This window comes from Grus americana, chromosome 6 (genome assembly GCF_028858705.1).
Source record: "Grus americana isolate bGruAme1 chromosome 6, bGruAme1.mat, whole genome shotgun sequence".
NCBI lineage: Eukaryota > Metazoa > Chordata > Aves > Gruiformes > Gruidae > Grus > Grus americana.
In genome coordinates, this window is record NC_072857.1 from 13,672,753 (window position 1) to 13,689,909 (window position 17,157).

At 42.2% G+C, this 17,157-nt stretch overlaps 1 protein-coding gene across 1 annotated transcript in view; it reads left to right on the plus strand.

Moving 5' to 3' along the window:
- The window catches only part of TFCP2L1 (transcription factor CP2 like 1), a 37,944-nt gene extending 27,553 nt beyond the window's left edge, over positions 1-10,391 (plus strand). The window contains exons 11-15 of the mRNA XM_054830289.1: positions 41-131; positions 806-906; positions 1,923-2,065; positions 4,009-4,060; positions 4,517-10,391. Of these exons, the coding sequence (XP_054686264.1) occupies positions 41-131; positions 806-906; positions 1,923-2,065; positions 4,009-4,060; positions 4,517-4,554 (425 nt within the window). The 3' untranslated portion in view covers positions 4,555-10,391. The remainder of the gene's footprint in view (positions 1-40; positions 132-805; positions 907-1,922; positions 2,066-4,008; positions 4,061-4,516) is intronic.
- The last annotated feature ends 6,766 nt before the right edge of the window (positions 10,392-17,157 follow it).

Consider the following 17,157-nt stretch of genomic DNA (forward strand, 5'->3'; position numbering starts at 1 on the left):
TTTGCTTAACTTCTGAAAAAAATCAATTTGAAATATGTAGGTGCTGACTTACTGAAGATGTCCAAAGAAGATTTTGTTCAAATCTGTGGGCCTGCTGATGGAATTCGGCTCTTTAATGCAATCAAAGGAAGGTTTGTACGTCTTCCTTCCTAATTTTTTTTTTTTATTATGGCAGCATCCCTTGATAACTTCAGTGTTAACTAGAAGTTAATCCTAGAGCTGTAGCATTTAGACCTCCTTTTAACACTTCAGAGAGGTCATCTCAGAGGCTGGAGATCATAATGGTATTCAAATCCAAGCACAGCTCAGAAATGTTGCCGAAATGAAGCATCATAATGTTGATCTCCAGTGGTTTATTTGCTACCAGCTGATAGCTTCCATCAACTTCACGTGAGACACAGTCTACGATACCCCGTGTTGCATCTGCATCACAGGTAACCAACCAACCAACCAATCCCTGGAGCCTCAAATGACTCTTAAACTTACTTATATGGCAATAACATAAATTCTTCAGCTGGGCAGGAATTCAAATCAGTAAAGGCAGGTATGATGAGCTGCTTGCAAGTGCTGAACACTGTTTATTCTTATCTGATCCTGAAGAGATTAAGGTGCTCTGCACTGTACCACCACCTCCCAGCAGGCTCTTACTAGACCTCCTAAGACATCTAGTCACCAGCATCAAGACTATCCCTTAGTTGGTTATTTATGCACAGCCTGAATGATTCCATCTCTCAGTGTTTGCTAGCTGACTGGAACGATTTTATACCTACTAAATAACTCACTACTGTTTTTTAATAATCCATAGAAATGTAAGGCCCAAGATGACAATTTATGTCTGTCAAGAACCAGAGCAAAACAGGTCCCATCTCCACCAAAAACGAGAAAATGGAGATGGCAGTCTTTGTGGTAAGTTTTTGTGTATGGATTTTGTTAAACACTTATCTGGTGAGAGTGCTGCTTTCTGCCTGAGCTCCTGCGTGGGACAGGTTGGTGTCCTGCACGTTTAAAGAAGTCCTGTTTATCCCAGTTCTGACACTTTGGTTAGTTACAGGGCTACAAATTCCAACTGGTACTGTCTGCCTGGGAAACAGACCCAACTTACAAGCTATCTGCAGAATGCCACAGCAAAGCCTCTATTCAGTTCTTAATAGGGACCATAGCATTAAAAACTACCTTCTCATCCACAATTAGCTTTAGACTATGGCTTGTTTGAAAATATTCTGGGAAATGGAAGGTCGGTATGTCTTAAAGTGAGCTTCCAATTCTTGGAAGTTCAAAGCTTTTGTGGACTCATAGCTCTTAACTATCCCTTACGACGTGATGTACAATCAAATGAGAATAGAGATTGTCCTCAGTTCTTGTGCATAGCATTAAACAGGCACAGCTTTTCTACCTGGTCATTTCTACCATTTGGATTGGATTTAAAAAATAATACTGTCATCTACAGTTATTTGACGCATTGTAGTCTTTAGTTTGTGCCTATGGGGTTCAGTGGGATAACATCTAATATAATATGACTTTTGTGTAACATCATATCATGTGTTTTACTATTTAATTGGATCTACTTTAAAATGTCAAAATCAGTAAAAGTAGATTATCCAAAAATATTAACATCTTTATGAGAGGAGTTTTTTAGTGCCCCATGATACATGTTGTCTTTAGTTCCCATGTTTTCCTCTGGGCAAAAGTGATGTGTGCTTTATTTGCCCACACTGCATCCAAATACTGGGTATTTTTCTACAAATCATCAAGCTGGATATCTGGAGGCTGCTTTAAAGTTACTAAACTTGTTTATCTACTGTCAAGATTTGAACCTTGATCTTAAACCCATTTGGTTGTTGATATTGAGCATCTTGGTGTTATCTGTAGTAGCTATTCTATAATTACTCTGTAATTCTGTAATTGTCATCAACTTGTTGCAGTATATCATGCAATCTTCTTGGAAGAATTGACCACGCTGGAATTAATCGAGAAAATTGCAAACTTGTACAGCATTTCTCCACAGCAGATAAATCGAATCTATCGGCAGGGACCCACAGGGATCCATGTATTAGTGAGCAACGAGGTAAGGGGTTAATGCAAATATTATGCCAGTGATTTTGGTATAGTTTTAAGATCTTCTCTTTGTAAGAGGTGGTTTTTTTGAAAACAAAACACAACAAAATTGCTCATTTGCTTTTCATGTTGGCTACTTAAACGCATTCTGAAGAAAGGATCTAAAGTGAGAACCTTTAAAATTGAATAGGAAAGTTTCCTATAGAAGGCGAATTTGAAAATCTTTAGGGTAATTAGTCTTACATCTTGGCCAATGATTACAGCCACTGGGTCAGAGTCAGTGCTGTGTAAGTGCACACTATAATTTCACGGACCTCTGTTAGCTGTTTGTGTCCCCTTATATGATGGCTTAATTTAGTCCATTCCATTAACTTGCAGGTTAATAGCGAGTTGCCCTTCTTCCTCTTTTCCTCCCACTAAATTACTTACTCATTCATGCACCAGAATCACTTAAGGAGCTTCATTTATAAGAAACATTGTTAAAACAAATGAAGCAGAGCATAGGTCTCAACTGGAGCCTAAATTGAAGGCTGTAATGCTTTTCTCTAAAGTCTCCTTGCTATTGCAGCCTGATTAAATCTGAAACCTTGATGCTTTATGGATGTAAAGTGCTTGGAGGCAACTCTTGGTAGGGGAATTGCCTGAACCAGCTTGGGTATAAGGCCTTAAGTATTTATTTAAGTCAATTATTAACAACGTCTATTGCTTTTTTCATAATTTTTTTCTTGTCCTAGTACTATAGTGGCAAGAGTGAGGCACTCTATGAATGTACTTCATGCATCATTAGGCACAGACACACAGACTGGCCAGTGAAGTTTGATTTGCGAGAGCAGGGGGTGGATGGTAAACCCAAAAGAGAATAGGGAAATTAGTTTAAGATGAAAAGGATATTTGGTGTGAGAACTTAGAGCTGGAACGTGCTCTACTTGACTGATAAATAGCTAGGAGAAGGCTTTTGCTTAAAGCTGGATTTTCTGAGCTGATCAGAGAGGTTCTAGTTGCCTCCCCTCTGAAGTTAGGTGTCCAGCATCTGCTCCAACTGTGAGACACACCTTGAAGGTAATTCACCTCCTGTGTACCACGCAGCTACTCTAAGATGGGAGGAAGCATTGACTAAGCATGAAGCTTAAATGAGTATTTCAGATTGGATCTGAAGTCAGCTGAATCTCTTAACTCACCCCTTTAGTTAGGGGCCTCACTAGAACCTGCACGTGTTCTGAAAATCTAGTTGTTTCTCATGAATAACTCGGATAGTTTTAGATACTGATCTTGCTTCCCGTGATTTGCCTTGTCTCTCATAGCAGTTTCATTAAGATTCCTGTGCATTGGCAAAATACAAACAGGTAAATGATTCCTCCAAACACAGCATCTGTACTAATGTCTGGTCAAAACAACCAGGTGGACACTGCCAAGATGGCTTTATAAGTAACAATATTCCTTTATTCAGCAAGGAGTCCATTTCTCAGGGCTGACCACCTCTAGATATTATCCTAGATACTCATGTAAGCTCAACAAAGCTTCATGGCTCAGCTGAATGCGTGTATGTTACCATTGCTAGATTTTAGGAGTGGGACTGTCTTCATCCAGTCTAAACTAGTATAGCTTCATTGAAGGCAATTAAGATCATGGTCTTTAATAGACTAACTGGAGTGGTATAAGAACTTGCAGGATCAAGAGCTGTAAAGGGCATGGTAAAATGCTGAACAAGCCAGATCAGTTCCAGGCAAGCACTTTAGTATAAGCTTCTCTTAAGCACATTAGCAGCTGCAAAGACCTTAATCAATCAGTCATGTACTTTAATAATCTTACGGGCAGGATTACTCAGGACTATGAAGGACTAGACACCAAATGTTGTTTGATAACTCTCCTCTAAATTCTATACTGGCACTGAAAGAAACTTGAATTAAATTGCTAAAAATATTTTGTGTTGGCTTTTTTCCTTCTGCCCTTCAGATGGTACAAAACTTCCAAGATGAATCTTGTTTTGTTATCAGCACATTAAAAGGTATGTATTGCTGCCACTATTACATGTAGTTGTAAAGATAATTTCTCTTTTTAATTGCACTAAACATTATCACAAACTCGATGTTGTTATCCTGAAAAGATAAGTAATCTAATTTAGTGTAAGTCAAGATGTTGCATCAATTTACACTATGATAGACTGATTGGTCTATGCTTTCCTCTCAATTACGCTGTTATAAAACTTTCATAAATCCATTGATACCACTGATATAAATGAGCAGAAAACCTTCTAGTAAAATGATAAAAGATGACAATTAGTATGTTGGGGTTTTTTTTTACACTAATACTTTGACCTAGATGTTCAACATTGATTTTTATGAATGGATTGTGGAACAAGACTACAAACTATTGCAAACTACCTAAGAAGAAAATCTGGAGTTCTGTATCTCTGCCGTTTTCTAAAAGCAATGAAAAAATGCTTTGCATTTCTTTGTTTCAGCTGAAAGCAATGATGGCTACCACATCATTTTAAAATGACCGTACTGCACAGAAAGACTTTAACAGCCTAAAATTTAGTGCCTCACTGAGATTGCTACAACCTAGACTGGAAACATGAAGAACCTTCTGGATAAAATGCTCCTATGAACTAAGAATTACCAAACAGCTTAAGGAAAAACTTGCTTTTATAGATATACATTTTTGGTGGTGTGTTTTTGTTTTTGTTTTGGTTTTTTTTTTTAAGCCGGAGCTGAGAACATCCTCAAAGCTTGTGCATGTTTCTTCCTCCTTCCCTCTTTAGTCTTAAAAATTGTCAAGGTTTCTGCTTATTGCTTAGAAACATCTGCCTTGTACTAAAGGGAAATGAAAGATAAACAAAAACCAATTCTTGAGACCCCTCATGGTTGGGTGAATTGATTTATTTACTGTTCTGAGTGCTCTCTTGCTTTCAACACACACCCTGTTGCTGATGGACACAGGCTCCCTGGGGCTCTTCTTTTACTCTTTGAGGTGGAAGGCTTGGGACTAAATCTAGAAACAGATTGGGCAATGCAGAGGATGGATTTGGTGCCCAGTCCTCACCCAGAGTGTCAACCCTGGAAGCCTACACTTAGCTGCTTTCCACCTGTAGATGTGCTCAAAATCCAGTGACCTTGGTCCATCCTGACGGAGCTTCTGTAATACCAGTCCAACAGAACAATTTTGCGGGGTTTGAGGGAGGACAGACAACGTGAGGCAAGCAGTTCAGTACCATATTCTATCTTTAGCTTTAGAGTAGGTTCCTTGAATGGAGTATATGAAGGTTTTCTGAGGAAATGTTATGAAGATTGAAAGTTATAGAGCTCATGACAAATTCATACTATGGATTTATTCTACTCTACAAAGCATTGATTAACTGCTATCTTTACTGTAACTGGCAATTAGGTTTTATAATCTTAATGATTTTTCCTCCTGTTACTAACTCAAGTAAGTAAAAATGAGTTTTGATTGAGTCCAGGTAATGGATCATCTTAGTTGCCGCTGCTTATATTCTTGCTATTTCACTCTTGACTTCTGTTTCCAATATCTGCAACTATGGTCAACTCCACCCTCCCCTGGTCTTTTGGGACGCCATCCAGGCTCCACTAAGCTGAAAAAGTGGCTTCCACTGATGTCAAAGGCAAACTGAATCACACCCTTCTTGCATGGATGGAGTCATTTCACTTTTGGTAGCTAATTAATAAGGCTGTTTCCCAAACAGAATGTCCATATAGCATCAAACTCTGATACTTGAACATTTAATTTCATCGTGAATTGAGATGGAAAGCTGAAATACCAAAAATATTCCTGGAATGGAAATTTTTCAAAAAATGAGAAACTATCAGCTGGAAAACACTGAATAAAATGTTCTAGCCTTTTGAAATGGAAACATTTAATTAAATCCATTTGGCCCTTAAAGCAGCATCAGTTTGAGCTACTGTTGCAGACCTCAGAAATTACCATTCAAGTGCCTTGTGCGCCGTGTCTCCCTTGGGGCCCAGCTCCTTGGCTGGGTTACAGATCCCATGATGCTGCTCTTACCATGGGTTAGTCAAAGGGGGAATGCGTCATGAAGGCTGGAGGGGTGCCCAGGAGCCCAGCCCTCTGGGAAAGAGGGGGACATGGAACCCTGTGAATTACAGCTCCCAGCTGACACTGGAGGAATTAGGACAGACACGTACTGATATTTTTCTGACAAAAATGATGTGTTTCAATTTTCCCCAACAGAAACAAACAGCAAAATATCGAGAAAAGCAACCTTTTTTTCATTAAGAGCATCGTTTTGTGCAATAAACCCCACCCATCTCCACTGATTTTTTTTTTATACCAAAAATAATGCTAGAATAGAAAAATTGTGTTACAATGGGAAAACCTTCAGCCAACTCAGCTAATTGAGTAACATTGCCTACTTAGGCACGATCTTGCTCAACTGGCTATCCTAGATGCTCCATGAACTGTAGTGTTTCTCCTAAAAGGATGCCCAGGACTTTGGGACATGGCAATTCCTCCCCCTAAAGTGAAGGAGCTTGAGCCTTCTTGGTTGAGGACCAGGTTGTGTAGGTGAGGAAGTTGTATAAGGTCTCCTGGAGTGACGGAGGACAGACAGAGAAGCTGAGGCAAGCTTTGGGGGAAGATATGCCTTTGTAGAGGATGGGAATGCCATCTTTTTGAGAGGAAGGTGAGGCCATGTCAAGCTCAACCCTGCCTTGGTGCCTGTGTTGCCTTCCTGACTCTGCAGCCTGCTCAGCACGGCCGTGCACATGGAGGGGGGCAGCTGGGGAGCCCCCGGCCCTGGGCACTGAGGGTTTAAAAAAGACCTTGGAGTTGCCAGGAGTATAGCCTGAACTGTATCCACTTACATGTGATAACCACGTAATTTAGGGGACACAGCAATACTGAAACACAGCAGTGTGAAGAAAGGATAGAGGTAGCTTTGCTCCCAGAGTTAGGGACTGAGAACTGTTCACTTATTTAAAAACAAAACCAAACCTTGTTCTTGATTATTTAAAAAACAAATCTTGCCCATAAGGAATTATATGCAAAACTCCTCATAGTGTTCCAGTAGCACTTGCTTGATTAATTTTGAACAAAAATAACTCTCTGTTAGGGCCTTCTTATATTTAGATTTTTCTTTAATAAAACAATTTTATATTGATATGAGGGTGAATTTGACAATGTATCTTGTTCTCCTTTCCATGCTGTAAGAAGGTATACCAGAGTAAACAATCACATAAATATTGTCCTACTAGGTGGGCTCTACTGTTGTATCTATGTTAGCCTGTTTGTAAAGCTGTATAACTTTAATGTGTGTGTAAGGCCTATGCTTACCTGACAGAGGAGTTCTTCTTGAACCTCTCTAGTCCCACTAGAAATTTGGAGGATTGCGCTCAGTAACATACACACCCATGAAGATGCAGCACAGTTAGTTTGGTGTCTAGGAGAATGGTGAGTTACTTCAACTTAGAATCATAGAGTATCTCAAGTTGGAAGGCACCCATAAGGATCATTAAGTCCAGCTCCCTACTCCTCACAGGACTACCTAAAACTAAACCATATCACTAAGAGTGCTGTCCAGACACTCCTTGAACTCTGACAGGCTTGGTGCTGTGACCGCTTCCCTGGGGAGCCTGTTCCAGTGACCACCCACCTCTCTGTGAAGAACCTTTTCCTAATGTCCAGTCTGAACTTGCCCTGATGCAGCGTCATTCCATTTCCTCATGTCCTGTCGCTGGTGACCAGAGAGGAGATCAGCACCACCTCCTCTGCTGCCCGTCTTGGGGAAGGTGTAGACCGAGATGCATCTCCGGGTGATAGGAAAACACATTGCACCCTTTGCCCTTGTTGCCTGATGCTGCGTAACCAGCAGGTGGTTGTACGTGGGCAAAGTGGCCATGAACTGTCGTGGCTGAGTGCCTAGTGCAAGTAGTCAGAGCAACATTGGTGTGAGACTGGACTGCCGACCAACCTTCCCCTCTGCCTCCCAAAAACAAACCCTTGCCCTGTTGAAGTTGGTGTTTGTTCATGCAGGAACCAAGCAAAACCTCCAGGATTTATTAGTGGCTTATGAGTGAGAGACAGAGAGAAAGACTTGTCTCATCTGTGTAAGGGGCAGGTGATCTAGCTAACTGCTCAGACTCTCCCTGTGGTTACAGAGGGTCTGCCGTCCCTGGAGAGACTCATTTGCCCTATTTGAGGATGTGACAGCCTGCAGAAGGAAGCTTTTGTCTCCTCAAGACTGCAGGAAGCACAAATGATTGTCTGGGCTAGATGTCTAAATTCTAGATAGACTAAAGGCAAGAGAGATGAGTAGGTCCCCCTCATCTAAATATCCAAAAGGTTTTGCATTTACTGTGGTCTTATGTGCCTGTTACATTTCTTCTTGCCTTTTTTTTTTGGTTGTTGTTGCTCCTATTTCTTTTTTTTAAAAAAGTAACAAATGAAACCTCCTGCTCAAAGTGATTTGAATGACTTTTTTTTCAGCTTCAGCTCTATATGTGAAATTTGTCCAGCAGACCTTTATAATCTCTGGGGTTTAGGATTACAATGACTAGTATGGTATCCCAAACTGTCCAGCTCTTACATTGTATGTGTGGTGACAGCCACTATGAGTAGAAGTGGGCTTGCTGGGAATGAAAAGGCAGAACCATTACATGATTAAACCCAATATGACTCCAGCCAGTATTGCTAAGTTCTCGTCAGAACTGTACTGGCTGTTTGAAATTATTTGATCGATTGTGGCATTTTCTCTGGCACTGAGTAAGTTGCTGCAGATCAGTTAGTATGGCTCTGGCGATGGTCTGAGAACTCATAGAAATACCCGTGAGACCACCTTCAGGGCAGGGAAGGAGCAAATGATCTGGTGATAGAAATTGTGCCATCTGCCTGAGGTGGCAGAACTGATGTTATTAAAATTAAAGCTCCTGTTCTTTCAGCTGGCCCTGCTTGGTTAATTGGCTAAAATAGAAATAATAATTCAATCTGGAAAATATTGGAGTTCTCATTGTCTTGATGTGAAATTTAAAGGGCTGAAGTTTCAAGATTTGCAGGTGGTAAAAGGATTCTTGTAGTTGAGAAGTCCTGAATGACATTCTCCTTATAATGTAACATATACATATTTATGCGTATATATATATACACACATACATACTGTACTGTATCAAAACATGTATGTGCTGAGTACTCGTGTTCTTTGGCTTTAACTGGTACTCTGCTTTGTTAAATTGCAGTTCAGTGTAAAAGACTTTGGTTGATCAAGCTTCGAAACCCAGCCATTCCTTGGGTAGAAATGTAAAAGTCCGTAATAACGACTCTAGATTATTTGGACATGGTACACTTGGAGTGATGTAAATTTGATGAATTTCTGCAACGTAAATCCCAGGCCTTGGTGAAGATGAGCATATTCTTGTACTAACACTGCAGTTCTATATTGCAGCTTCTGAAAATTAGTTAGAGTAAAAGAGAAATAGTTTGCCCAGTGCTTTGTAAACTAGTAAGAGCTACTCCCTAAGCAGAACAACCATACAATGACTTTCCTAGCTCGATGTTGTATTGCTTAAGCATTGGCTGTAATTCTAACAATCATCTGGTGGATGACTGGGACAGGTTGTTTTTGTTTCTGTTTTTGTTTCTGTTTTTGTTTTTGACTGGTCTCAAAGAAATACTTGGATTCAGACTCTAGCTTCTCTTTCTCCTCCAGTTATGAAATGGTTTAACGTTATGCTACTAATAGAAATATTTTCTTAAGATTATAATCTGTTTGACAGCACAGGGTACTCAAAGTGGGGAGTGTTTGGTCTTGATCATCACTACTGTAGGTGAATATGAGAAGGCAAACTGGAGGTGTATCTTAACATCCTTGCCTCTGTTTTAAAAACAATGGGTTAAGCTGGTGCCTAATTTTTTGTGCATTTCCAATTTGTACCTTTTTTTTTGCTATTCCCTCAAAATTCTTCTGCTCCCTGTGTGGGGACACATTGGTGAGCAGCTGGTGTATACAACTTTTAAAGTAGCTTGCTGTTGTCCCAGTTCGCTTGGGGTGAGTGTTTATCTTTCAAAGGGCTAGGGGCGTTACCTCTCTTCACTGACAATGCAGCCGTTCGAGACAGGTGATGCTGACCATGAAGTCGGCGTGACGGGCGAGGGTGAGTGGAGGTGGGTCGATTGGAGGCTGAGGCATACCAGTTGTGAGTAAATACTGCCACACTCTTTGTCTTTTCGTTTGTTGGGTTTTGGGGTTTTTTTGTACATTAATAAAAAAAAAGCATATTTTGCACTGGCTCTTGTACTGTTGTGCAGAAGAAATCTGTATCTAGAATCTGTGCTCCAGTCAAAATGCAAATAAACCTGTTTGTAAGAAGCACTGGTTTCGTCTCTGCTTGGTGTGGGTGGGTGCAGGAGAGCCTTGGCATCGATTCCTCCTCAGTGCGCAGCTGTAAGGTACTGGGCACCCCCTCAGTGATGGGTTTGGAGTTTGCAAAGTTCTGGTGAGAGACAACATCAGCCGGAGCCAAATGTCCTGCAGTGTTTTCGTCATGTTGGGACTGACTTAATTTCTCTGCAGCACAATGCAGCGACCAGTTCATATTTAATCCAGGTCAAGGCATGAGGAGAAATGCCTGATTCTTACAGAAGCCGTGACAATAAGCATATGCTTCAGTGAGAGCACAAGCTGTGCTAGATGACAGCTGGCTTTGGTCTTGCAGTGCTCAGAGGACACAGGCATTTCAGAGCCTGGTCCTCGGTGACATCAGAGACAAGCAAAAAGTCCTTCTTGGTAGCAATGCTCTGTCCCGTTTAGCAGCTGTTAGACACATGCTGGAGAAGAGGCGGTGAGGTTTGGATGGGGAGCATTCATAATGGTTTGGCTGGGAACACTTCAGTCTCCTCTAAAGGTTAAGCCATAGATCTAATAACATACATGTTCAGGAGATTGATAGATGTTCAGTGTCATTTTCCAGTTGGAGAAGATAGAGCCCAGTTTGCGAATAGTATCTTCCAGCAGCCAAACTTCACGTTCAGGTAAAGGAAAGGGAATGGATGTACTACCATGTAAGGGAGCTGCTTAATCCAAATTTAAAGCCATAGACAGTTTGAAAGCTTGAAAGTGAGCGGCTTCTCCCAAGATCCATTTGACCGCAAGAGCAATTTTGGCTCTTGGCTTTTGCTGAAGAAGTACTTGAATCACAAAACTAGAAAATGCAGCATGTGCCTCTGTTCATATGCGAAGTATAAGGGCACAGACGATGTTCCTAGAGGAAGATAGATGAGAATTGATTATCCCTGAGAAAAGGAAAAGGACTGTCTACCCTTTCAGCAGTTTCACCAGAGGTAAAAACCAAGCTATTTGAAGCCTGATATGGTGAAGTGTTCAACTGCTCCATGCATGGTTAGGAAGCATCGTCTCATGGGGCTTCTGGGATTCCACACAGCTTCTTCAGCTTCAGCATAGGTTCAAGCCCACTTGCAGGGAGCAGCAGGGAGCTGGGCAAGCTGTGCTGTGATGACAGGATGCTGATAGGCACTCGGGGGTCCAAGGCTGGCATTTGGGCTCTCCAGGGCTGGCTGAAGGGTGCTGAGTGCATGAGGCCACCGGCAGCAAGTGCTTGGTGGCTGTGTGAACCCTGCCAGCTGCAGCGGCCATCCCTGGGGCCCTTCAGGAGGACGGAGGTGAATCCCTCCCAGAGCCCCCCAGGCGTGGGGTGCTGCATGAGCATCACGTGCACGAGTGGATCCGACTGAGCTCCATGGAAAATTATCCCTCTTCTCCTGTAAGCCTGACCCAAGTGCTGTCAGGGGTTGGTAAATGTGAAAAGGAAGGTTGTTTACCTAAAATTGCCCAATAAAAGGGGTTCAAAGACACAGAAAGGGGTAATGCTGCACAATTTAATTTCTATGGGAAACACACCAAGAGAAGCTTATAAGGAAAAGACCTCCTAGGGAGCATACCCAGAAGTCCGTGGCAGCCGTATTTAAGACTGGCCAGGAGCTGAAAAGAGCTTTTCATGAGTGAGGAGAGCCAAGACCTAAGACTGGAGCTGCTTAGCCAAAGCATTGGCCTAATCTCATCTAAATCCTCAACAGCAAGCAAACATTTTAAAATTAATTTTCCAATTTACAAAACAATGCAGTCTTTGAGTTCAAAGGATTAGACACAACTGTGGAGCAGGCAGGGAAATGACATCCCTCATACTCTTTCTGTAAAGAAGCTAAATGCTTCCAGGCTTACCTGGGTAGGAAAGATTTGACACTGCTATAATTTAATTCTTTTTTTTAGTATATTACAGCAGATGCTTGTTGTCCTGATCAAACTGGAGTTTCAGACTTCTCTGCTCCCCAAGGGCAGCCACTGGGCTTTGGGGTGCACCAGCCTCTCACATTTCAGGAGGGAATTAAGGTGCCAGGTGCTACGAGTCTGCCTAGGAGAGCACAACAGGCTGTATTGCCTGTCTTGGCTTATCACAAAACCAAAATGTCGTTCCTCCCATTTCTTGGAGAGCGGTGATGCGAATCAGGCTCTACACTCAATATTATGCTATGCTAGTAAGTTACAGCAACAAATAAAGTTCACCTTGGAGCTTGTTGAGCAAGGACAACAAACAGCTGAAAGAAACTAGTGTTTTAAATAAAACAAAATGAAACAGTGAAAGATGGTATACTACCACCCTGGATAAAGTCCAGCCCAGGTGATGTGTGATCCTGGAGTGCCAGATCACCTATGTCCTTATGCTGGGACTTGTAAACCAGCATCTTGCCTGCTCCCTGCTGTGGATGTGGAGGTACAGGGCTGTGATTTGTCCTTTTCCCTCAGGAGTGCCTGATAGATATTTTAGAAGTTCTGCTCATTATGAAAATACTTACAATTTTTTTTTTCTTGTGCTCTATATTTTTTTAATTCTAATATCTTCTTTTTCAAGCAGTGCTGCTATGCATTTTGCAGCCTAGAAAAGCCTCAGTTCTGATTTCACTGATATTAAATCATAAGCAAGTATGATAGAGCTGCAAAAAAGATTGATTAGCAGGAAGCCAAAATTAGCCAAGCACATTAGTGACTGAAATAATTTTCCAAGGTGAAAATTTTGTTAAATGCTGAAGTTAAAACTATGCTTTAGAGAGGAAGAATGCTAGAAATATTATGTTGGATAGAGTGGACCAAATGCAACAATAGGGGGAATTTCTTCATGAAAGCATTTTCAAAGCTTAGCATCTCCCAGAAGAAAGAGTTTCTGGATGGTTGGCATCACTTTGGTTAATTCCCAAAGTGATGCCAACCATCCAGAAAGATCTCCATGACATCACCTAATAATTCAACCTGTGGTAGTAAAATCAGGGAAAAGTTGAGTAAAAAATGAGCACATGACTTTATGCAGGAAGAAAAATGTGGCTGAGGCTGTGTGGCTGGAGCAGACCGGGAAAGGAAAGCTCAGCACAAAAGCATGGAGGCCACATATGTTAAGCCAAGTGCGTGCTTCGGCACAGCTGTCCTGAGGACAAAGAACATTGTCCCAGGCAAAATTATTCCAGAACCGCCCAGTTTCCCTTTTCCAACAGATTTACCTCATTTCATGGCACTGCCTATGTGGCCACAACTTTTGTTTCTTGAACAGCCATAGTTGTTTACTGTCACATGCATGGCCTGAAACAAATAAAGTCCAAGTGACAACATGGGGATAAATTTGGTGATTGTTGAAGTAATTAGTGGGACAAAAAAAGGAGAGGCATTCTGCTTTACTTTTTCGAAATCTTTGGCTACCTTCTGGCTCTGCCAGTCCCTGCCAATGGTTTTGCAGCATCCCTGCCATGTTTGCAGAGGAGGAGCAACTGTTCCCAAACAAATATGCATGCAGCCATGTTGCTGGTTTAAAAGCATGACCACCTCCTGAACGCCTTGCTCAGAATCACAACCTACTGACAGCCTGCTCAGGAGGGCACCTCTCTCCATCGTTTTTTAAACCGACAAAGTGAATCCACAAATTTTGTAATGAAGTTTTGCACTCCCAGCCTCCACCACTTGGCTTCGGTGCCTGGATAAAGGGAACCCAAGCATCCCAGTTAGGCTGTTCTTCTTACTGGTTTCTGGACACACCATGTCTCTCCATGGATGATACAGGGAAGTTCATGATACTAGTCTTAAGTGTGGCTTAAAGTGAGTGGTGGGATTATCTCCTAGAGTCTCATTTTTGGGCACCTTTTCAAGGACTAGTAGCTCTTCATATTTAAAGGGGGTTATTTATGGTTGGGTTGCTGGTTTGTCATCAGAAAATTTGATGCACTGCCGTATAGTTAAAATTACCATCAGAAATAATATTAATTGTTTGGATGCTGCTTCTTTACTCCTATCTTCCCCTGAATAACTGACAACCACACAGGATATTCCGGGATTTAGCCAGCTGCTGGTGTAAGGATGTCCTCATTCATGTAAAGTCATGACAGAGTAGCCATTCTGCTTCATGATGATATCCAATGTGTCCCAAAATAATCAGAGGGTTGTCTGTCAACACCACCCATGTCATTCTTGGCAGCTAATTGTCTGGCTTGACCTTAAAGACTGTGATGGAGAGAGGGGACAAGCAAGGTGAAGCCCACCCATGTTACTGCAGCAGTAGGAACAGGGCTGGGGTGTTTTAGTCCTGTTTTGTTTGTCCCTGTCTGAAATGGAGCTGAATCTCAGCTAAAGAAATCACCTCCAGCCTATCTTCCAAGGGCAGTTCAAGCAAAACCACCACCATTAGTTGATGGTGACTAAGGCAAGCAACTTTGCTTTCACTCCAAATCCAGCATGAATCACTTTTAACACCGTGAGGACAAAGTCACAGCACACTATTGATTCTTTGAAACTCAGCTGGCTGGTGGCAAATGGCTCACTAACCTGTGAGAAAAGGACCATTCACCCTCCCGTGTTATTTCTGAGGTAACACCATGCCCTTTGTGCAGCTCAGAAACCACAGAGAGCTGCTCGGCCCAAGAGCCAAGAGCTGGACGTGATGTGCAGTGGCCTCTGCTGAGTGTCGGCGGCTCACTATGGAGGGAGGGGGGAACCACCATGATCCTGCCCGACGTACACAGCTGAGTGTATCCGCATGGTGAAGAGGGTCCTGCTGTTTTGTGTGAGAGTTATGCAATTTTGTATTCAGTTTTGTGTTGGTTTTCTTTTGCACTTTTCAATTCTCTGTCAAACAGTTGAATTTTCCATCTAATTGAGGTGACGATTACGGTCACTACTGGCTTACTACACAAGCAAAGCAATTGAGAAAAATGAGCCTTTCAATTCTTGGAGACTCCCACTTTAAAACAATGAAACAATTTTTCCTCTCTCCTCAACGTCACTGCGTGGCATTAATCTGTCACCTTTCAGGCTCTCACACCCACAGGTGATATCCCTCTTGGTCTCTCTCAGCGAGGAAGTGCTTAAAAATGTTAGTTAAGTGCAAAGCCTCTGAGCCCTAGTGGTGCAAAGAGCAGGACCAGGAGCCCGAACTGAGAACCTGGGCCAAAGAGATGTACGTGTTCATCAGGGCTCCTTGGCTGTGGAGAAGAACTAGCCTGACTGCCCAGGTCTACCAGGCCCTGCGGGAGGGGAAGGGTCCATCGGCTGGGGGGAAGGGCCAACAGGGGCCCTTTTAAACTTGCTTTTAAAATGAAATCCTCATGACATTACAGCATTGTGGAATTCAGAAAACCCCAAACTATCAGATTCCTGATAAAGTCCTGACCAGTTGCCACTGGGTGAATGAATATGGAAATATGTGTGGAGGTGAGTTCTGGTAGAAAAAGATAATAAATATAGAATGCATACATTAAGCAAAAAAAAAAAAAAGAAATTTTACGTAGCATTCACTAAGCATGGGAAGAATGGTAAGAACTTACACATCATGTGCATCACTTAGTTAATCTAAATATAGAGGTCCATTGTGACAGCATGTGTGTTGTCTGTAGTGTCTGTGTAGGGTGTATCACTAAGTGTGAGACAATTGGTAACTTGATTCTTTCTGTAGAGATTTATAGTTGAAGCCATGATAAGCCATTAAGTAAAATATTAACAGGGCATTTGTGTAGTTGGGAGTACAAGACACTAAATCCCACCCTGGCAGAGTGCTGAACCCCCAGAGACTCCAAGCTGCATCCCTGGAGTCCTTTCTCAGCTGTTTTGCCCATCACCTTCAGCAGGGTGTCAGGTGGGTTGAGAGCAAGGAAGCCTCTTACTAGTAAGTGTGTGGGAGGAAAACGATGGCTGTTAATTAAGAATGGCACTTTTTTACCTACACATTTGACTTTTTGGGGAGGTCTTGAAAGGAGGCTAGGGCTGGAAATCCTCTTTGCACCAAAGCTGGGAGAATATTCCTGGGACATGCAAACAAGCCAGCAGGTGTTTCTGCAGGTGTTTTTGTTTTCCAGATTGTTCCATGATGGGGTCAGTCTTACTGCTGCAGAGACAAGGAGCCTTCCTTGCACCTAGTCAGGAGACTGAGCTTTATAAACCCAGCCATTTCCCCTTTTTGGTGGCTGAAGGAGAGGCAGTGCTGAGGTAGGAGGAGGAGATGACTTATCCCAGGTGAGTGGCTGAGGAGGATGAACTTGTGTGTTGTTAACCACTAGTGTGTGCTGCACTTATTGCTGGGCTTTATTATGCTTGTTAAAGGTCTGTGCCAGGTCTCACAGTGTGAAAATCACTCTCACTTTCCTTTTTCTCCACTCTTAAAAGTATCTTTCCCATCTCTCTGTCCTTCTCTTTCATTTCCTTGGTGGCTGGCAGTGCCTGGTCTGTGCTAGCTGTGCTACAGGGCTTTGTTGTTTTAGCAATGGGTGCTACTTCCTTAGGGATGAAGCTAATGGCATAGATTGGAGAAGTTTTGTGATGGGAACCTCTAGTGATCCTGATAGTCTTTATCTAGTGAGTGATGTTCCATCTGCTCTTTCTGCCTTGTTCCTTAAGGGTCTGTGTGACTGGAGGCTTTGCCTATCTGGTCATGTAAATGAGACAACTACTAAGCAATTCAGAGCAAAATTCATCTCATCTAAGCTGTCTAGGGGATAAAAGGAGATCCTAAGGACAATCTCCATCCTGTACTGGGGCCAGTTCTGTTTAATATCCTTATCAATGGTCTGCACAAGGGGATCAAGTGTACT